Source organism: Danio aesculapii, chromosome 18 (assembly GCF_903798145.1).
Source record: "Danio aesculapii chromosome 18, fDanAes4.1, whole genome shotgun sequence".
In the NCBI taxonomy this organism is placed as follows: domain Eukaryota; kingdom Metazoa; phylum Chordata; class Actinopteri; order Cypriniformes; family Danionidae; genus Danio; species Danio aesculapii.
The window spans coordinates 39,902,711-39,926,162 of NC_079452.1; the positions used below are offsets into that span (position 1 = coordinate 39,902,711).

The 23,452-nt window shown below is 33.2% G+C and overlaps 1 protein-coding gene across 1 annotated transcript in view; it reads right to left on the reverse strand.

Moving 5' to 3' along the window:
• The window catches only part of cmip (c-Maf inducing protein), a 49,450-nt gene that overhangs the window by 18,883 nt on the left and 7,115 nt on the right, over nucleotides 1–23,452 (reverse strand). The window contains exons 2-10 of the mRNA XM_056477947.1: nucleotides 13,202–13,327; nucleotides 13,066–13,116; nucleotides 9,995–10,156; nucleotides 8,642–8,683; nucleotides 8,268–8,330; nucleotides 5,742–5,822; nucleotides 5,541–5,644; nucleotides 3,764–3,868; nucleotides 1,733–2,104 (exon numbers count right to left, since the gene is read on the reverse strand). Of these exons, the coding sequence (XP_056333922.1) occupies nucleotides 1,733–2,104; nucleotides 3,764–3,868; nucleotides 5,541–5,644; nucleotides 5,742–5,822; nucleotides 8,268–8,330; nucleotides 8,642–8,683; nucleotides 9,995–10,156; nucleotides 13,066–13,116; nucleotides 13,202–13,327 (1,106 nt within the window). The remainder of the gene's footprint in view (nucleotides 1–1,732; nucleotides 2,105–3,763; nucleotides 3,869–5,540; nucleotides 5,645–5,741; nucleotides 5,823–8,267; nucleotides 8,331–8,641; nucleotides 8,684–9,994; nucleotides 10,157–13,065; nucleotides 13,117–13,201; nucleotides 13,328–23,452) is intronic.

Below are 23,452 nucleotides of genomic sequence, written 5' to 3' on the forward strand. Positions count from 1 at the left end.
AAAGGAAAGTTATATAGTAGTTAGTTACAATACATGTGGTACACACACTTTAAACAATTCATATAATATTCAATTTAATATTACATTATTACATTAAATCAGAGTATATACAAGAATCAAAGAGTGAAATTCAATACCCTTTAAGACCTTTTTTAAGACTCTTTCTAGAGATGTCCAGATCTGATCACATGATCGGAAATGGGCCCGATCATGTGGTTTCAGAGTCGATCAGAATCAGGCATTACCTCTCAATCAGGACTCAAATATATAAATATATAAATATAAATATAAATATAATATATATATATATATATATATATATATATATATATATATATATATATATATATATATATACTAATAATTTTAACACATCTATAGTTATGAGGTGTCACAGAGTTAGACCTCTTTCTTGAATTCACACAGAGACAGCAACGCGTGCAGCATGACATCACTTTGTTGCAGAGACGCTATTGGTTAAATGCCGGCAAAGTAGAACACGGAAGCAGCTTGAAGCGGAAAGTGCGAGTATGTCTGAGATCTGGAGGTATTATAAAGTTGTTGACGACAACATTGCCATAGCAAACTGTGAGATATGTAAACTCGGGATTGCCTGCTGGGTTTTTTAAGTTGAAGAGCTATTTGTTCATAAATTAGATTTTTTTAATATTTACTGTTGCACTAAAAGTCCCAAAGTGAAGAAATTATGTTTTTTTATGATTTATTATGATTTTCAAGCTACCTCACAGAAGTGCTCTGTTCCTTAACAGAGTTGTTGAATGTTAAAATACGGTGAATTAAATAAAAAAAAAGGAACATGCCTGATCTGTTTCTTTGCTCTTCTTTCTCCTTTTTTTTATGTATTATAGAAATATTGGATCAGGTTTCGGTTACTACTCAAAATTGAGGGCAAAAAAAACCTGACCGGAACACTTTGCATACATATTAAAACCTTATAACCACTTTAGATTTCAACCGGAAACAAATTTTAACTTACAGTATATTTACTAAACATTATTGTAAGAAACTAATCCAAAACTAAAACATAATTGATATACTGAATAAAATCTATTAAATCTAGCTGATTCAGCCGGTTGGCGAATATAGAACTGCAGAAATAATGGTGTTGCCTTGGTTACTGCAGTAAACAAAGCAGCATGATGTCAAATCTAGCAGGATTTCATTGATTTCATAAACTACACAGCATCCTGACATTCGCAGATTTAATTCAGGCAAACTTTAGCATACGACCATACACTGCATAATCAAAAATTTAATACCTTGAAAAATAGCATTTAAGACTTTTTAATACTTTTTAAGGGCCTTAAATTTCTCTACGTTGATTCATTTCCTTTTAATACTTTAAGACCCCGCGGACACCCTGTATTTATACAGTAGTAAGTAATTCACTTGCTTTTTTTCATTTATTAACTTTGTGTAATTAACCAACTTTTTAATTACAATAAATTGAAAGAAGAATATATATATTCATACATACATACATGCATATATACACACACACACACACATACATGTATGCAGACACTCACACACAAACACCCACATAGCTATTTTGTGAAGCTAACATACAGACTTTAGTAAAATTACAGAATGTACTTTTACGAGCTTTTGTACTTTTATCATTCATTATTATCATTTATTTCCGTCATAAATCTGGATGGAATTGGAAAGATACAATATGAGAGTAGAATAATAACAGAGGGATTCTTACAGCATCTTGAGAATGAGGGCGAAGCATCCCAGCACTCTGTCGGCGTGTGCGGGCAGCTGGATGGACAGGGCGTTGAGAGCAGGACTGACCAGCAGACAGTCGATCAGGTTGGGCTCGCTGTCGCCCTCTGTAGGGGCCTTGCGCAGCGTGTTTGCCGTGTTGTTGTTGCGCTCGAGCTCCACCAGGATCTCACTTGAGTTCACGATGGACGGTGGAGGTGAGAGTGGCAGGGCAGGGGGTGGGGAAAGGGTGGTGTTCGGCGGTGGTGTCGGTGGCTCGGTCCGCAGCAGACGCATGGGCATGGGTGGCTTCCTATCGCTTTGTTGCTGACAACCGTTTCGAATTTCTTTAAGGCTGGGAGAGTTGTCCCGACTAATTGAAAAAGACATAAATGAGACATATATCCATATCCGTTAATGTACAAAATAAACCTGATTTAAAGTCCACAAACTGGGATTGAAGCATCTTCTTTTATAATTGTACAGACACGCAGCTGTGGTGATGAAGACGGTAAAATTGCTGTAATTCATTACGAACGTGCACTGTTTTAAAAACGTTTTAAACTTGTCAAACTTTGATCACATTTTGATGTGATTGATGATCACAGAGAGCTGAACAGATCTTTTAATCCCAGTTGCTTTGCGCACGTCCTGTTATGTTGATATGATTATACGCGTTACTACTGAGACATGTTAATACACGGCTGTCAATCAATTCGGTGGGCAGGGAAACAGCACCCTTAAATCACAATAAGGTGGGCTGCAAAATGGAAGGGATTTGGATCTTATTTTAACATCAGAAAAAAAAAAAAAAAAAAAAAAGAGACCTATTGTTTTTATATTACCCCAATATGACTGTGGACACATTACATCTACACACAGTTCAGACCAAACAGCTTACAAAAGATGATTTTCATCATAGGTGCCCTTCAAAATAACAGGATTTATATTTAATAACAACGTAAAACACAAAAAGTCTTTACAGTTGCCTCTGATCAAAATAATTCCAGTGTTATTTTAGTATCTGATCAATATAATGTCAGTGTTATTTTAGCACGAGAACTATATTAGTTCTGTATTCTTCTGTATCTTACTATATTTTCTGTTTTAATAAAACAAAAAAATTATAATTTTGCCGTTTTTTAAATACATTTTAGTATAAATAGTATAAATATTAGTATAAATATTTTTTACAAATTTTTTTAAAACAATATTTTTAAAATCAACTCAAATATACAAATACTTTTGGAAACTACATTAAATAAAGTCATTTTAAATAAAGTTCTAGTTTGTCAGCACACACCACACTGTTCATATTTCTCTTCTGTTTTATTGAGCATAAAATTTTCATATATTATAATACATTTTGGATTAACCACATCCTTTTGTTCTACATTTGTTAGAAATATTTGTCTAGTAGTTCCAGTAGTAGGCCCTTTCTATGGAAATTTCTATATTTGCATTGCAGGTGTACACAAAACCCTACAATGCCATTTGCTACAAAGCCATAGAATTTGAAAGCCATTATTTGACTAAAAACTAGTCATCTGATTCAGAAGGGATGACAAATGAAACACGCAATGACCACACCTGTAAATGTGCACTTTTAAAACATCCCTAAACTGTAGTTATGGAAATTTAAGCCATTAGAGAGTAAATGAGAACAATAAAAAAATGGTGCAAGGAAGCCTGGGGAGTGATTTTAGACACGTCTCATTCTCTTGAGTCATCATGAATCATGGAATATTTTGAAAATAGTGCCTTATTCCTCTCAGGTGGGTGAACCACGGCCCAGAGGCCCAAAATGATCACACAAACAGGACAAGTGAGACCGAATAATGTCAATTTAACCACGTCATTATTGTTTGTCGCCAAACATCCAGACCAAAGCAAGCTAATGGAAATGAAAGTGAGTATTTTAGGTAGATATGATGCAGTTGAATCGGCAAATATGATTCAGGGAAATGTTTTGAGCTCAAGTCTCTGGGGTAAACACATCTCATGGGCTGGAAAGGCAGAGAATCGGACGCACCTGTTGATGAACTCTTCGTAGCAGGAGTAGATGGCAGCCAGGCAAACTGCTACGAGATTTGGGAGAACCCGAGGATGAGGGCACTGTCCGGTGGGACCGTGCATGCTACAATCACAACATGTGCAGAAAAGGTCAGGTTAGTATAGCTTCTGTGTTTGAGAGTGACAGCTGAAAGAAAACAAAGCTGTGGCAGGAAGTCTGGCAGGGTTTGGTCCTACACAGGCTATTAAACTGACACAGTCTGACAGATAAAAAGATGTTAGTTTGTGTACATAATATGAAGGCCTGTTCGCTGTACATAAGCAAGGTGGAGCTGTAATGAGGTAACATTGTGTTATAATTAGTCACAATGCAATAAGAATCCAAGTCTTGACGTATTATATCAAATAAAAGGGATAGTTCACACCAAACTTGTATTATTTGCTGTTAATTTACTAAATACAAGATGTTGGAGACTACTTTAGTCAGCAGAAAATCGATTTTTAGGTGAAATTATGGTTTTTGGTGACTCATAAAATGTAATCAATGGTTAACGGCACTTTGAAAGTCAAAAAATGTATATACAGGCCAAACTAAATTAATACTCATCATTCTGATGATATATTTTTGTATTGCAAAAAAATTTGTTTCAGGGTTTCTGTAAGTTTTACCAAGTCAAATATAAGACTTTTAAACTGTTTCTGTCAGCGATCTGCAAACTCTTCCTCCATCAGATCAACGTGCTTCAACAGGTGTTTTACTGTATTTTACATTTGTCTGTACATTTTTGAATAGTAGATATTTAATGGTAGATATTCAGTCAGTCCAGTTTAAAGCAGAAGCTAGTCTTTTGCAATCTCCCTGTTGATCTGTGGTCCTCTTTGAATCAGTGTATGTTTAAAAAAAAAATACATATAAACATATATATATATATATATATATATATATATATATATATATATATATATATATATATATATATATATATATATATATACACACACACATATGTTTAAAGAGCATTATATATGTAATTCATGTATAATATATATTATATATTATATATATTATATATATATATTATACATTAATTACATATATAATGCTCTTTAAATGAGCATTTCATACAAACACATTTCATAGAAACAGTTTAGAGATAATGTTAGACAGGTGGGCCTTCAAAATTTGATTGGAGAAAGAAGTGGACCCCGAACTGAAAAAGCTGTGTTCGATCAATTGAGTAGCTTTACATAAAGGAAAATTAAGACCTGTTTAAACTGATTTAAGACCTACAACACCACATTTCAGTGAATTTAAGAATTAAGGATTTTTTAACTTTTGTTTTTAAAATTGAAGACATTTTAAGACTTTTTAAGACCACGTGAACACCCTGTGTATTTTTATTTTTTTGTATTTAATAATCACAGTAACTCATATAAAATCACCAATGATGTAGGTTTCTGCTAAAAATGATAAACATTAAAACATTGTCATGATAAACTGTTTATATGTTATTTTAAACGGACAAATTTGTCAACAAATAATGTTTTTTATTATTACTCAAAAAACTGAGGTGTATTAATTTAAATTAATGAGGCCTATGACCATACAGGTCCAAAAATAAAAACAAAATCCATCCTAACAGAAAAAAAACAAAATTTAAACATTGAATCTTGTATTTGGTGAGATTACTGGCTTATTATGAGGGTTAAAGCACAGAATTGTTTTCATTACTACACTGTTTTGCTGGCAGGAGTCTGTTTGAATAAGGAAACGAAAAAAAAATAATGTCACTCACCTGTGAATGAACTTCTTGACCACTTCCATGCCGGCGTTAAGCTCATTCAGAGCCAAAATATACTCCTGAGTAAAGAGACGGAGTCTGGGGCATTTCCCGAAGTCCTGGAACAAAACAAAAGACAAGGAGTGTTAGAAGATGAGGGAGCAGACACAGTATGTGTGAATTCAAGAGTATGGCTAGTGAAAATTGAGCACCCACCATGTTGTGTTTGAGGATTCTCTGAACCACAGGAGTGAACACTTCAATCACCACCATTGACCGAGGGCGCTCTCTACAGTGCTGCACAGAGGACCACATTACACATTAATCCTCATAATCACTATAGATAATTATATATAAATCATTAGAAGAAATTACTTGAGAAACTGATGATATCAAACAATAACATTACACAATGCATCATTCATATGTCTGGGGTCAGCCAAATTATTTTTATGTTTTTGAGTCTCTTATACTCATCAGGGCTGCATTTATTTGATTACATATAAAATATAATATAAATTATATAATTATAATATAATATTTTTACAATTAAAAAAAAAAAAATATATATATATATATATATATATATATATATATATATATATATATATATTCTCATCAAGGCTGCATTTATTTGATCACATAAAGTAAAACAGGAATATTATTTTGTTCACATACCTCAAGAAGTTAAAAACTAATTGTTACATTCTTATTTTAAAAAGCCTTTCTACTCTCAACTGAAATGTACAGTTAACTGTTAAGTATGGCATGATCATAGCTATGAAAGTTATCATTTGTTTCTGGAAGAAAAATGTTAGCCCTCTCTTTTCTGACTGGCTTCTTGGACTTACCTCCACTTTACATTTGGAAATAATTACATATGTCATCTCTAGAAATGCTGCAAAATTTGATCAAATGTGGGATCCAGTTTTTTTTCAACACAACATAAAGACTAATAATGTTGTTTTATATCTGAAGATTTGAAAGTTTTTTTACTTTTTCCCTCTTTACATCCATTGCAATGTCTTTTTGTAGGTCATACAAGTCTTGTACGTCGCCATTTTCCCTGGTTTCATGCTTTATTTTATATTTTGCACAGATTATTGTTACATGGCGGGTTTGTCTGTCTGTTCTTTGTTTTTCTATGTCTGCAAAAACTATAATGAAAATATACATTTAAAAAGCTTTTCTGATGATTCTCATTATCAATGTTGAAAAATGAAAACATGCATAACATTTTCAGACTTCAAAAACAACAGCATTTATCTGAAATAGTAATACTTTGTAAGATTTATCACCTGTGATCAAAATAAAATATTTATAAAAATAAAAAAATAAAAAAATACTGATTCTTGAAGGGTGATGTATCTATTTTTTGTGGATTTTTAGTTTCTTAAAATGTATAAACATATAATTTTAGCTATTATTATCTATTTTTTATATAATTATACTAGATTTTGGCTCATTTATTCAGTTTAAAAAATCTGAAAAAGATGAAAGTTCTCATGCAACCAATTTTTTCTTGAACTGTAATTTCATGAATGGAAGGAAATAAATAAATAAATAAATAAATAAATAAATAAATAAACTAGGGCTGCAAGATATTGGAAAAATCGGACTTTGCGATATTTTATATTTCTGCTATAAATATTGCGATATCAATACAGTTTCCAAGATGGTTTGAATAGCATTTTTTGATGGTTTTCTGAGGAGTCTAAACAGTATTCAGATACAGAAATTAAATAATCACAATGCAAATAAAACACTTTTCTTAATTTGCTTGGTCTCGTTTCTAATCCAAATATCGAAAAATTCTTGCAGCAAGTAAAAATATTGTTTTGTTTTCAACTTCAGAGGAAATAAGTCCAAATTAAGAGTGAAAACAAGCTAAATTTGTTCACACTGGGGTAAGTAAAATAATCTGGTTTTCACTTTGAAATACAGATATTTAGACTAGAAATCTGAAGAAAGAATCTTTTTTTTTGAGTTGCATAAATCATATAAATCCCATATAAATACAGTAATTAAATACAATTCTATACAGGGTATATGCAGGAATCAGATAGTAAAATTCAATACCTTTTAAGACCATTTTAAGACTCATTCCATACATTTTAAGACCTCATCGCCACTAAGTCTGAACCGGTAACATTGGCGACATTTTAAATATATTCACTAAATATTGATTGTAAGAAGCTAATCCTAAACTAAAACATTATTCATATACTTTATAAAAATGTTAATCTAGAAGAACAGCAGAAATAATGGTGCTGTCTTCGTTACTGCAGTAAACAAAGCAGCGTTACATCAAACATAGCAGGATTTTATCAATTTCACAAACTACACAATCCCAAAACTTTAGAATACAACTATAATTACACAACTGTATAATAAAAAATGATGCAAAATGTAATAACTTGTAACCGCATTTAAGACTGGTAAGGGCCTTAAATTTCTCTAAATTGATTCATCAACATTTAATACTTTTTAAGACCCCGCAGACACCCTGCTATAGCTTCTGGTCAACTACAATTCAGACTGAACATTGCATATCCTGCAATGTGACTATTGCAGATGCGCACATTGCGATATCAATGAAGAAACAATATATTGTGCAGCCCTAATATATAGATAAAAAAATAAAAAATTACAACCAGCAATATAAAATCTATTTGTTAAATGAAAATAATAATAATAATAATAATAATAATAATAATGATAATTGAAAACCCTTGTATTTACCTTGCAGAAGAATTCGCACAGGTCAGGGGGAGGGTGGTTATTCTCCAACAGGGGTGCGATGGCCTACAGACAGATTTGAACCATTAGTCACCTTCCCCACAGACATGAAGAGTCTTGCTGCTTTTTCAGCCATGCTTTAAGGAAGTGCGCAACCTTCAGCGCCTCATCCAGCACATCTGTGCATTCAAGCCCTGTTTCTATGGCAGTTCGCTCCATTTTTAAATCAATTTTATTCTAGAGCATGAGCCTCAAGATAGATTACGTAACCCTGCCTTTGTTAGCAATGCAGTTTACCATGCTCTTATGTGAATGCAACATGCGTCTTCATATTTTCTAAATTACAAAAAAAAAAAACTAAAAGCAGCCCCACTCACCACAATGATGTTTTCGTGGTCCTGAGCGCTGAGGTTAGTGTTCTGGGAAGGAAATGACATGACAAAAAATGTTTGAGAATTCATTGGCCAGCAATGCCATAGCTAAATAGCTCAATCCCTGTTTTTAAAACGTTCAAACCCTTTTTGGGAAAGCCTGTGTGATTCAAGGATACATCAGCCATTTGACTGGAAGTCCTTTTTAAAACACATTCACATGCTCGCTATAGGTGGGATTCAATAATCTTCATCTGCAAATCAAAGTGCAGATGCAACCGATATTTCCTTATATGCAAACACTGGAGGTCTTTGTTCCGAAGAAGTTCACAGCATTGCCATGTGAAAAAGAAAGTCTAGCTAAACCACAGCTACACACACACACACACACACACACACACACACACACACACACACACACACACACACACACACACACACACACACACACACACACACACGCACAGGTAACTTGTAAACTAATGAAACTCAAAATGAGATGCAATGTACACCTCAATTCAAAAATGACACTCATAATGAAAAGGAAAACAGAACGCTGCACGAGATCTGACAACAGCATGTGAGAAAGTGACTGATTAAAAAAAAAAAAGAAAATTTTACACTTGACAAAAACGTTATACAATATAAATCTTTTGTAAACAAAATCCAGATTTGGACATATAATATAGATGTTTTAGTTTTTTTTTTGGAGGAAAAGTAGTTATTCGTTAATATACTATTAATGTGATAATGGCTTACTGTTTGAGGTGCTTCTCACTTAACCATTTACTCTTAAATTTAGACTAATTTCATTAATTAATTTGAACATTACAAATAAAGAAATAAAATAAAACTAGGCATGGGACGATAATCCATTTCAAGGTTTACAATGGTTTGGAAAAGTCAAGGCAAGAATTTTCTAAGGTATTTGTACACTGTAAAACCCAAAAAGTTAAGGTAACTGAAACCATTTAAGGAAACCGATTGCAACAAACCATTTAAGTTCAAAAACTAATCAAAAACTAATGAGTACTGTGAACTTAATCCATGTGAGTAAATTAAGCAATTTGAGCACAGTAAAACCCAATAAATGAAGAGAACTCAAACCAACTGAGTACTGTAAAGCCCAATAAGTTAAGGCAACTCAAACCGTTTGAGGAAACTGATTGCTACAAACAATTTGAGTTAAAAAAAAACTATCTACAGTATATATATCTATCTATTTATCAGTATAACTATCTTTATATATACAGTTCACCAGAAGCAATTGGGCTAACTGAGTCTGTGTGCATTGTGTTGTTTCAGCTTATATTGGATAAGTAGTTTGAACAAACAGTAAACTTATTATTTTGAGTGTACCTCAGCCAGCAGGGTGGAGATGATGTGCAGTGGGGCCTGATGGATGGACTCGTCCTGCAGGGGTGAAGTGAGGGCCATGTCCACCAGAGAGCGGATCTCCTTCAGAACAACATCCCAGCGGCTGGGGTTATTCAGAACCTTGCGGTACTTATAGATCTTTTTCTGCAAATGAGTAACAAACACACACCTGCCTTTTACCGGTGCAACCAACAGTTATGAAACTGACACACATTTGATCACCAGAATGCAGCAGTAGACACATTCTGATTATATTACTGTGTGAAGTGTCACAACAAATTTTATTCAGAAATGATGGGTTTGAAGAGAATATTTTGTCGATTTGATTGATTTTAGTTTGTGTACAACCACAGACTTAATTTGCCAACATTTTTAGATGCTTAGATCACACTTCACAATATAAACAAACCATTAATTAATACTGCTAGCTTAATAAACTACTAATTAGCTGTTTATTAATAGTTAATAAGGTAGAAGTTGGGTTTAGGTTTTGGGCAGAATTAGGTATGCAGAATAAGATCATATTTTAGATCAGAGTTTCTTAACCACGTTCCTGGAGGATCACCAGCACTGCATGTTTTGAGCCTCTCCTTTATTTGTCACACCCATCAGAGGTCTCTCAGTCTCTGCTAATGAGCTGATGATCTGAATCAGGTGTGTTTGGTTAAGGAGACATGGAAATGTGCAGAGCCGGTGGTCCTCCAGGAACGTGGTGGAGAAACACTGCTTTAGAACTACTAATAAACAAATAATATCCTAATAATAAGCAGGTAATAAGTCAGCACAGCATGAATTGTAACCTAAACTAAAGAGTTACCCTTTTAAAAATAGCCCTTTCACTTTCTCACTAGTTATTTATTTATTTATTTTGAATAACAGTAGATTGTTTCGTGGTTTTTTACATCATTTAAACTTTTCCATCACTCTCAAAACATGACTGGAAACAACACGGCGGTTAAAAATTTCTGCTTACAAGTAAGGTTTATTGTTTCCACTACAGACATCATCGTGTCTCAAATTTCATATCAAGCATGAGCTGCACTGAGATGTTTGTCTCCTTGAGAACCATTAACATCTGATAAATATGTAATGGGCGAAAACGGTTTTTGATGGAAAAGATGTCACAACTGAGGTCACAGTTTGCTTAATATATATTTTTTCTTTCAAACACACTTAAATGTGACAGTGCTGACTTCTGTGAAAAATCTTTTTCACATAATGTGACCTGATTGAACAGGATGTCCAATAAAAACGGCAGCTCGCAAGAGATGTTTATTATTTTCTTTAAATGCCATCTCTCGATTCTACTTGGCTGTCTCCTTGGTAACTTAATCTATACTTTTATAAGTCTTTATTGAGGGAAACAGTTTTTTGATGAAAATGACGCCACAACTAAGGTCAAAAACTGTGCAGAAAAAACAGAACATTAACGTAAATGAATAAAAAAACATTTAAATGTGAAAATGTTGCTGGTAATGTCTTAGCTTTGCTGAGGGCAATATCATAGCTGGCTAATTTTATGTCATATGCACATAATTGTGCATGATAAAACAAAATTACAACTTAACTGGTTATGATGCACAATAACAACATCAGAAAATATATTTATACCTCATGTTACATACGTCAGTGATTTCTCTGTCGTGCTAAAGTGCTAATTTCACAGATAACTATTTTTATAAAATGCAATCTGACAAAGTTGATCAGGACATTACACAGAATAAAAACTACTGCTCACAAGTTATGTTTATTATTTCCATTACATAGATCTCCTATTACATATCTTCAATGACTTAACTCTTTGGAAACAAAGTATTTAATTAAAAAAATGGCACCACAACTGAAGTGAATAAATTGAGGAAAATCAATTGGTAGTAAATAGTGTTCAAACTAATATTAAAGGGGGCATGTGGTCTCAGGTATCCTAATTAACTCAAAATAAAGCTTAGATTATATACAGCAGGGAAAATAAGCATTGAAAATGTCATGTTATTTCCTGGGAATAATATTACTAATGGAGCTGTTGACATGGAATTGAACAAGATTTTGGTAAAAACCCAAATGATACAAACACAAAACAAAAAAAGATCCGAAAAATGAGTTATGTGTAATAACAATGAAACGCCACAAGGAGAAAGTCCTGAACTACTGAAATGTATTTAATACTTTATATAAAAGGATTTTTTTTGGTGATGGCAGCTAAAGACGTCTCTCATCTGGAGAAAGAAGTCACATGAATTGCTCAGACGTGATTTTTCCAAAGACTTCAACAGAGTGTAAACATCTTTTTGGTTCTAGAGTCTGTCAAATCTGATCTTTAATTTGTATTTTCCTATTGGATTCAAGTCAGGTGATTGGCTGGGCCATTCTACAGCTTGATTTTCTTTCTCTGAAAGCATTTGAGAGTTTCCTTGTCTGTGTTTTGAATCATTGTCTTGCTGAAATGTCCACTCTGGTTTCATCTTCATCATCCTGCTAGAGTAGATGTTGGACTGAAGTAGCTAATATTAATTTTCCTCTGCAGCATTTCATTTTATTACACATCACTTCATTTGCAAACCAACTAGATTTGTTTTCTTCGCATATATAGATTTCTTCAGTTGTTACCAACACCCAGGCAATATTTTAAGTCAACAGCACCTTTAGAAATATGTTTTCTGAGAAACGTTGACGTGTTCAACACTTATTTTCCCATGTATTATACTATGCTGTAAATACCCCTTTTTGGATGGAAACAACAGTTTTTCTGTGTCTCTTTAAATGCAAATGCATTTTTGGCTTGAAAGTATCGATACACATAATATGCTAAGTGTAACCACATACAAAATATGACCTTTAAATCTATTCACACAATAAAAGTTTCACTCTTCCTTTACAGACAGAAGAATTCACACCGCAAAGCTAAAACTCTGAAATCATCTTGTCATCATCAAAGCGGAAGCATCTTAAGAACACCCACATACTTATAAAATGATACTCTCACTTTAAACCGTGCAAATGTCACTACGCCAATGCTTTTTGCAAATCGAGCCTTCCTAGACATATGACCTTACCTTCCACTGTATGGAGTGAAACCACTGGTCCCGCAGATAGCTGTTAGCAGCCTGTGAGCGCACACAAACATTCACAAAATGAGTCAGAGTGTAATCGCAACATGGGTGTCATGAAACATGAGGGGGCTGGATGTACCTGCAGCAGGACCGTTCCTCCAGGGAAGCTGAGCTGGACACAGTATTTGGGAGCATTGTCCCAGGACAGCAGCTGCAGGTCTTCTATGGTGCTGTACGACAGAGGGGCCTCCATGTATCCTGTGGGCTGCAGAAACAGGAAGAGACACGTTTAAGTTAGCAGAAAATGACTCATGGCTTTAAAACCTCTTAAAATGAGCACAGTATACTGCATTTATACATGTTCTGATGGTATCGTCATTATAAGGGAAGGAGAAAATGTTTTTTGTCTTTAAGAGAAAGTCTTATTTGTTTTATTTCGGCTAGAATAAATGCAGTTTTAAATTTTTTAAATAGCATTTTAAGGTCGCTATTATTAGCCCCCTTAAGCATAACCAGTGCAAAATCACCCAATTTAACCTATTTATGCCAACAAATTGCACTTTAAACTGAAGTATCTTTCAAAATGTACTGTTTATTAATTTGCATAGACTATCATATGGAAATCATATGATGATTGATCTCTGGATGTCAACATAAACTTTGAAAGTTGCATCGTCCAGCTCTTTATGTACTTTTTATGTGCAAGCATCTCCCACATGATGATTTCAGTTAAACCGTTTCAAAGGTCAGTAGAAAATGTGTTTGAATTTAAAATTAAATGGAGTGTACATGGTTTAGCATGGCGGAAGTATAGTTTTTTAGTATTTCTATTAATTGAATTACATTATTTTATTCATAAGAGATGGGGAAAACACAAAACTAAAGGCCTGTTGTAGCAGTACTGTATTCCAGCTGTAAATGTACAGAATTATTAGAATAACCTTTATTCTTTTTTTTAAACATTTATGTAACAGAGAACTATAATAAATTTACTTATAATATATTTTTTTCTAGAGAAAATCGTATTTGTTTTTTTCGGGCTAGAACAAAAGCAGTTTATATATACACAGTTAAAATCAAAATGATTTGAGGGTGGTGGGCTGAAACTCTTACATTAAAGTTGCCATGGTAATATCCTAATTTATTAAGATTTAAAAATAAATGGAAAAAATACTTTAATTGTATTAATAATTAAATATATATATATTTTACATCTTATCCTGAGCTTTTCATTGATTTGCTCAACGATGTCTTTTGCATTGTCCTCTATATTTGAGTGACAGCATTTACATTTTAAAAAATCTGATTTATGCACAGCATTTAATTTAAACATTTAACTTCAGTTTGCTTTTTGTACATCAACAATGAAACAAACAAAACAAACTAAAGGTTACTTTAAATTAGAATGGACGATCTCTGTTGGGGAAATCGCCCCAAGTTTCTCCCTCTCATCTATTTATTTTGTTGATCAAGTTTCATAAAAATAAGTGTCAATTTTCCAACAAAAAAACCCTGTTTTACTTTGTTTTATAAGGAACTGAAAAATGATTTTTGTACTATTCAAAATAATGCTAATAGAAAGGCCATTAAAACAGTCTATTTGTGCTCTATTTTTTTTTATTAATGTAAAGGTCCTGTTTGTTTGTAATTTTAAAAATTGTATTTAACTATTTATCCTTTTGTTTATTGTGTTTTATTTCTCATTTTTTGTGCTTTTATTATTATTTACCTTCTATCACCCTGGCATTAAGTTATTGTTTATTCTATTGTCATGTATCAGTTGAGGGAAGGGAAAAAAAAAAAAACCTCCTCCCTCTCTCCTTAGATGGGATGGCATCTCTGCCCTAGTTCGGGCATCTCTCGGGCATCTCGAAAAGCCCTAGCCGACGCTGACGCGCACCTCTCAAAAATTTGCACAATAACGCCTAGTGCAAGCTCTGTGATTTGTCAGCTTGGTAGCGGTGACAAGCCTGATGGAGCGATTGTTTACAAGTGTGGAGTCCCGTGAACAAGCTCCAGATGGAACTTTTGTTTTGTGTTCACCTTATGATTAAAGTTGTTGCACATCCGCAGGTTCCCGCCTCTGAATAAGCAAGTTTTAGCTACTTGTACATTAAGGTAGTGTTCAGAGAAAAACAAAACTCCCGCGATGAAACTCGACACAGAGGAACATAAAAACCTACTGCCAGCTAGTGTTTCAGAAGTGTTATTGTGGAGCAACACAAACAGCACGCAGACATATAAATGCACAACTATGCTCAAGGCAGGTGCTGTGGGTCACGTCCACGCCAAAACTTGACACATAGTATAAATCAGCCTTAACATGCCTTGTTAACCTAATTAATGCAGTTAAGCCTGTAAATTGCACTTTAAGCTAGTATCTTGCAAAATGACTAGTATAATATTTGAGACGGTTTAAAAAGACAAAAGAAATTATTTATTTTAATCGAATGTTTAAAAAAAATCTCTCTGTTAAACATCACTTGGTGTTTTATGCTATATATATTTCAATTAAAAATTTATTTATTTTAGCTATAACAACCCTAAGCATTAGCACCTTTTTTGCTTCAGAAAACAGCATTACGATTCAAAGAAATCTGATGCTGCATCTTCTTATTTCATCAACAGACCTAGATAGTGGTCAAGGGTTTATAAATAAAACCTCACACATTTCCTTCTCCATTCAGGCCACACATTTACAGCGAACTGACGGTTCCTCTTCTCTGCGATTTTCAAATGGCTGCAGAAGCTTCTCAGTTTCCATTATTTGTCACACACGAGTCCGCTCATTTCTCAGTTCCACTCCTGACTGAAGTGTCGCTGGTCACATGACGTCAAATGTCAACAGGCTGTTCCCCATCTCCTTCCCTCTACAATAGCACACAGCGGCTCTTCCTTTATTAGCCTGCCCTCCCTCCTCCGCCGCCCGGCAACAGGCTCTTCCATTATTAGCGGCGCCCTCCCTCAGCTTCTTTGCACAAACAGGCTATTGCTTTATTTGAGCTGCTCTCCCTCTAGACTCGAACCAAACCACAGTTCCTGTATTTGTGTCAGCCACCCAGTTCAGCAGAGCAAACAAGCTGTTCCTTTCTTTGACTCGTCCTCTTTGCGTCTCTCGCTTGCTCAAACAAACAGGCAGCTCGTCTCTGTATAAGCCAATAAAACAGGCCTGTCTTTTATTTACATCCCCCACTCTTAGGTGGCTGTTCTGCATTGCACCCTCTGTTGCAGATCTCAGATTCGTCTTCCTCTTTTAAGAGCTGGTGTGATAGGTGCATTCGTAAATATAAATGTTCTTTATTGGCATTAATGATTCCATGAAGAATTTTTAAGATTCATTGCACAATAGGCTCTTTAAATCACTGAAATTGACTGCACACATCAAATTGTTTCATTCAGGAACCAAAAACAGTTCATCTTCACTGTAAAAAATGCTTGGTTCCACATTATCGATTTGTGCTGGGACATCATGAAAGAGTTAAGCTAGTTATTAGTTATTACAAATTTAAGCGGGTTGAACATAAAATTAAGTTTTCCCCACTAAAAATATTCAAGAATAGTTGTTTCAGCTCATTTGAAGTAAGTATTTTGAACAAACTTAAATTTTTGAGTGTTCTATGGCAAGGGATTTCAAGGTCTTGGGGGTTCTAGGAAATATTTATAGGAAAAGTGCAAAAACATGAGGAATAAGAATTTTATTAATAAAATGGAAAATAATAAGTAATAACATGCATCATAAATTGCATTAAATAAACATACTGTATATAAGATAAAATGGATAAGTATTGTTAAACAAATTAAAATAAACCAATAAACATTGTAATTAATATTTTTTAAATGATGAAACCAAATTTTATTTTAATGAAAATTGCATCAAAACTAATGCATACAAAGTAGATTAAGATGAATAATTAAAATCATTGACATAAACAAGAGCAATTCCATGCAAATGTCAGCCTTGCCATGAAAAATTATTTCACCATTAAAAGTTTTACCAAAATAGCCAAACCCTTTCTAAGTTTTGTGTAGGTTTATATTTTACAGGATTATAAAAATACTCAAAAATGTCTCGGTCAGTGTTTTCAAACAATATTTGATTTATATCTGTCACATCCATAACAAAGCTATTGTCCTCATAAATGCTAAAATGTCAAATAAAATAAAATCACTCATGTTTTAACTCATGTTTTCATTTCTTATACTTTTCATTAGCAATATTTCTTTTTGGTTGTGCATTTTAATCCACAGAATTTTTACAAATTATGTTGTACTGTAAACTCACAAACTTTTATTTTGGTTTATTTTCCTCATTTAAAATGTAAAATATGTTTACAGATTGATTTATTTCTGATCCCAGAACTCTGTGGTTAGTTGTTTTAGAAAAAAAATAAGCAGATGTTTCAATATGAAGTTAACGTAGACTTTCTCTGTGAATTTATGTTTTGAGTTTTTATTGCAAATGTTACATCCATAACTCTGGAATTGCTCGTTAATGAGTAAACAAATTAATAAATACAGTACTTACAATGACAAAAAAAATTACTGATGGAAATAAATAAACTACATATTTTCAAAAAACATTTGCGTTTATTAATTTTATTAGAGCGTCACAGTGGCGCAGTGGATAGCACGATCGCCAAACAGCAAGAAGGTCGCTGGTTCGAGCCCCGGCTGGGTCTGTTGGCATTTCTGTTTGGAGTTTGCATGTTCTCCCCAAGTGCTTTCCCACAAGTCCAAAGTAAAAATCAGGTCTTTATACAAGAAATATCATTCAAACATAAATGTTTGTTTACACATTTTAATTGGAATCAACGTATGAGGATGATGACAATACAGTATTTATAATGACAAAAAAAAATAACTGATGGAATTAAATAGAGTAGACTACATATTTTCAATTTAACATTTAAGTTTATTAATACATTATTATTATACATTAATAATATATTTTTCAAAGTATAAATTGGGTCTTTACAAAGGAAATATAGTTTAAATATTACTGTCTTTAATATAAATGTCTGTTTACATTCACTCCCTTGCATAAAGATTATGACATTAGAGGGTCTGTAGCATTTAAAACATTGTAATGCCCCATTCATTGCTCCAAATGTCTTCATTTGGAAGCTTTATTCATAAGAGGATATACATCCATGCCATGATACTAGTAATATGCTATTATTATATAGCAATAATCATATTTTTCAGAGTATAAATCAGGTCTTTATGCAAGAAATATAAATTTCTGTTTACATCTTTTAACAGGAATCAAAATATGTGGATGATGACAATACAGTATTTATAATGACAAAAAAAAATGAACTAAAGGAATTAAATAGAGTAGTCTACATGTTTTCAATACATTTAAGTTTATTAATACATTATTATTATTATTATAATATATTAATTATATATTTTTTCAAAGTATAAATTGGGTCTTTACACAAGAAATATAGTTTAAATATTACTGTCTTCAATATAAATGTCTCTTTACATTCAGTGACATTAACAATGATAACAGTGTGGGGGGGGGGGGGGGGGGGGGGGGGGGCATACCACCATTTGTACCCTTCATTCAATAGAGGATATACATACATGCCACAATACTATATTTTTCAAATAATCAATCACAACTCCATTAGCAGGCGTGTGCCACACATGAAGCAAAACAAGTTCCCGGAAATACCAGAAATCCAGATAAACGACTAGTCTAGCTGTGTCTCATAAAATCATGGTAAATCTATGGGCCTTTTTCTTTGTAAAAATCTACAGCATGGTGCAACCTCTTTAAAGGTTGTCATGGCTACGATATCCTGTATGACGATGTGATAAGTGAACTTGCACCGAGCTTGATGTTCAATCTGCTTATCTTCATGTCACTTGCTGTCCTCTCTCTCTCTCTCTCTCTCTCTCTCTCTATCCTTCCTTCTCGTTCCAAGAAGTCCTCTGATTCTTTCTTTCTTCTCATTCAGCCTGTTTTTCATGGTGCAATTCTTCCTTAAGGAGGAGTTGAATAGCTCTTCTCTCACCATTGCTATGTTGCCATGGAAACAAAGAGATGAAATAGAGGCATATGTTTTTTTTTTTTTTTGTTACCAGGGAGATCCAGATGGAAAACGATGTGGAGAAAAACATCAGTGTGTTCAGGTGGCGTCTCTATAACTGACAAACTGATCTGAGAGAACTCCTGTCAGCATTGAAGCCACTAAACCGTGAGAAAAGCATCGGTTCCTCAAGTCACTGGTGATGTTATGATGATATGTAAAATAGTGACATATGAATCAAACCATATCAGTCCATTATGATATCAAACAATAATTGTTCCCAACAGCTGATAATAGATATGCCATAATAGACTGACAGTGCTATTGAAGGAGAACGCAAAATTTGCTACTATTTTGATGTAAATTAAATTAGGTATTTATTATATTGATAATCAATATAGCTTAAGACTAATTCACCTCCAAGCATTTAATTAAACTGTATTAGCCAACAAATCACATATTTTGGCCATGTTTCATCAATGCATCCAGTTATTAATATCATTATACACAGTAGTGTATAGTTCTCAGCATAACGGAGTACCCCATTTTGAAAAATTTTATCCATTTCTCAGTGAATATATGCATTGTATTTTGGTGTATTTAAACAAAACAGATTTATTAACAGATATATTATTTATTAAAATAATATTTTAGTCACTAAACATATTTAGAAATTGAAAGATAATACAATTAAATTCCAGATAAATAATGCAAAAAAAACCCTACAAAACTTCAACTAAATCTTTCCATTTTTTTCTTCTCTTGATTTTTCCTCTTTTCAAAATTTGTATTTAATATTTTTCTATAACATATAAACAGTTTTTGGACCATTATTGTAAGTTATTTTGTTAAATAAGCTCCAGATTAGGCTTCAGTATACACACAAATATAATATTGTACAGTTTCCTATTAAAAATATACATTTAAAAGATGGATTGAGTGGTGTACTTCTTTGCACAAGCTGAGTGCTGTTTACACAATAATATACATTGCGGCTGGACCACAAGCTCTTTATTTTGGTTTTATTTTAAATAATGGAATTACATTATTTTAATCATAGCAGATAATAAACATAAAACTCTAGAAATGAATGCTTATTTTGCACTTCAACTTATTTAAAACATTTTATTTGTCCATTATTCATTTTAAAACTCCTTTCAGATGATTGTAGTTGGTTATGTTTAGTATTTTTAATTTATTCTTTAAATGAAATCACGTATGCTCACCAAGGCTGAATCTTTATCATTTAAACCGCGGCAAACATATTTTTTGGGGGTATTATTATTACATCTTACTTCCCAGGGCTATTTGTATCGACGTTGATATTTAGCATCACAATGTTGGTGTTTCATAACATCTCATTTTTACGAGGTGGTCGTTAGTCCAATGCTTAACCCCTAACCTGGAGGACCAGGACATACACACATATACTACTGAGAATTAAGGTTACCCAATTCACCTATAGCACTGGACTTGTAGGGAAAATCAGAGCACCCGGAGCAAACCCACACAAACACGGGGAGAACATGCAAACTCCAGCCGGGCACGAACCAGTGACCTCAAACCTTCTTCCTGTGAGGCGACAGTGCTACCCATTATTACAACTACTTTGAATATACTTTAAAATGTAATTCACTCCTGTGTATAGGATATAGGATAGAATATTAATTTCGTGTTTATTTAGCTAAATTTAGCACTCTTTTTCACAAAATATTTACAATAATCTAATATTTATTACCTTTCAAAAACAAACTAATATTTAGAGTAGGTCTGGGCCGATAAGCAATATTATATCGAAATGCCATAGAATTTATGCCAACACTGATAAACTCTGGACTTTTTTTACTGTATATTGATCACACAGCAGAAATGTGCAACAATGGGAATCTAGAAGAGTGTTGATATTAGAGATGCACTGAATTTTCGGCTTCCAAAAAAATTATCGGCCACAAAAATAAGTTCTGCTATTTAAAGGGTCCTCAAATTTTTGTGGCTTCGGTATTTGTTGAGGTACTCTTAAATCTGGAAGTATTAACATCTGATATCAAAAAATATATCGTTGTTGTTCAATATGAAAAAGAATTAATCGAAAGGGCATTTTTGCCATATCACCCAGTCCTAATTTAGGGATGTTATTAATTTTCTAATAATAATTTTAATAATTATAATTTAATTTATTTCTTGGTTGACAAAGCAGTATCAATACTCCAGCCTCTTCAGTCACACGATTCTTCAGAAATCGTTTTATGTGCTGATATGATGAACAAGAAACATATCATAAAAACAGTTGTGCTGCTTAATATTTTTGTGAAAAGTTATCAGGATATTTGATGGATAGAAATTTTAATAGACTTACTCAAATAGAAAGGTTTTTATTAATAAAATTTACTGTAACTTTTTATTGTGCTGGCCGAATTAAACATAAATATATACAGACTATATTAAAAATGTACCAACCCAAAGCATTTAAATGCTAGTCTGTGTGAATGTAAAATATCAAGGAGAAATCATAAACTCACAACTCTGCCAATACCAATAATCTCAAATGTAATGCAATTTAATGTCCTGACTGAGATATCATTATAATTAATTTGCACACTCAAAAATCTTGAAACAGATTACAGGAATTGTCAATGTCCATATAAAACTAAAAAACAAATCTTAACTCTGTTCAACAGTTCAAACCCATGCAAATAGTGTGCAAATAGAGCAAAAATTTACAACATGGGCATGAAAAAAAAAAAACGGTGACAATGAGCTCTCTCCCAAAGTAAACATGGCTTCTTCCAGTTAAACTCTTCACCCTTGATATATTAACATCAAACCATGGCAGGCCAGGAGAAAGAATCCAACGCAAGCCAAACGAAAAGAAAAAGAGAGCCATTTAAACCGACTTCACGGTATAGTTTACTCCTTGATCTAGCTCTAGATCTAAAAGCGCCAGAAAGCAACACAGAAGCCAAGTTACTGTACAGACAGGCACGACTGCATGCCTATTGGCTCAACACAACACTAAATTCCCAAAGACAGCTGGCTTCAATTAACACCATATATCTGTTAAAATATCCACATGCACGAACGGCAGTAAAGTCATGCAAATCCAACACACACACATATACAAAAGCATTCGGATCTGCACATGTGGCGCATGGAACTTGCATACAGTTAAAAACAAAAACCCATTTCTTGTGAAATCTAGTACAAAGAAATCCTTAGTATGACGCAAATGTGGCATGCAAATTGCAACGCAGCCAAAATAAAGATAAACTATAGGTGGTGCGACTACAAACGTCTTTGTATTTTTTATAATTTATCTATCTAGGAACCAAAAATACTTCACTGGGTGTGGGTGGGCTGAATAGGCCGAATTTGAGGCTACCGTCATCCATTCATGCGTCAGCTTAACCACAAACTTGATGATCTGAAATGGTTTATGCGAGACAAAAGGAAATTAGGCGGCGAGCTTCTACATTACGGATGTGGCAACATAAGTTCTGTTTTAAAACCTCAACAGCCAGCAACCGAGCATGCAAAAAATAATAAATTATGTTCACACTTAATTAGCACAACTGATATCATATAATAGATTTATCATTTTAATTACACACTACATAAGTTATAACCAAACCCACTTGTTTACTCGGAAGGTGTCTGCACCTATGAATTCAATGGAAACACTAAACACCAAAACAGATTTCCAGTCAGAAGAAATATTGAATGGCACATAAGGTGGTTGATTTGTATGTTTTTTGCATGACTAATCATTTAATTGAACTTTCAAACATTCAAAATCTATTGGGTATGAACATCTTTTGTTCATGAAAATATATATTCAATTTATAAAGAAGTTAGAAATGATCACATTTGAGCAAGAATGGATTAGCCTAAAACATTGAATTGATTTCAAACAAATACTCTTGAGATTATACCAAATTAATCAAAATTCATAATGAAAACTGGGTGAGTTCGATTGGCTTTATTTTGATTAATCTTGAAAATCTTGTTACGACTGGTATTTTAACTTCACATTAGTCCCACAAGCATATCTGCGGTCAAAGTGAGTTTACGGTGTTTTGTTCAGATGATTTTCTCTTTGTATGCCCTACAGTGCATGTCTGTGGAAAGTAATTTGTTAATTGTAGCAGTAAGTTGCCTATTAATATACAAAGAATGGACTTTGATAAGTCTTAATAGGTCTACCTCACTGTAAGCTACACTTCAGCCTATATCTTTAACATTTACTGTAACAAAATAGTTTACTGTTAAAAATTAGTAGAAACCGTAAAATAAATGTCTATGTTTTGTGGTAATGTACGTTGTTATATTATAATTTATAGCATTAATACACC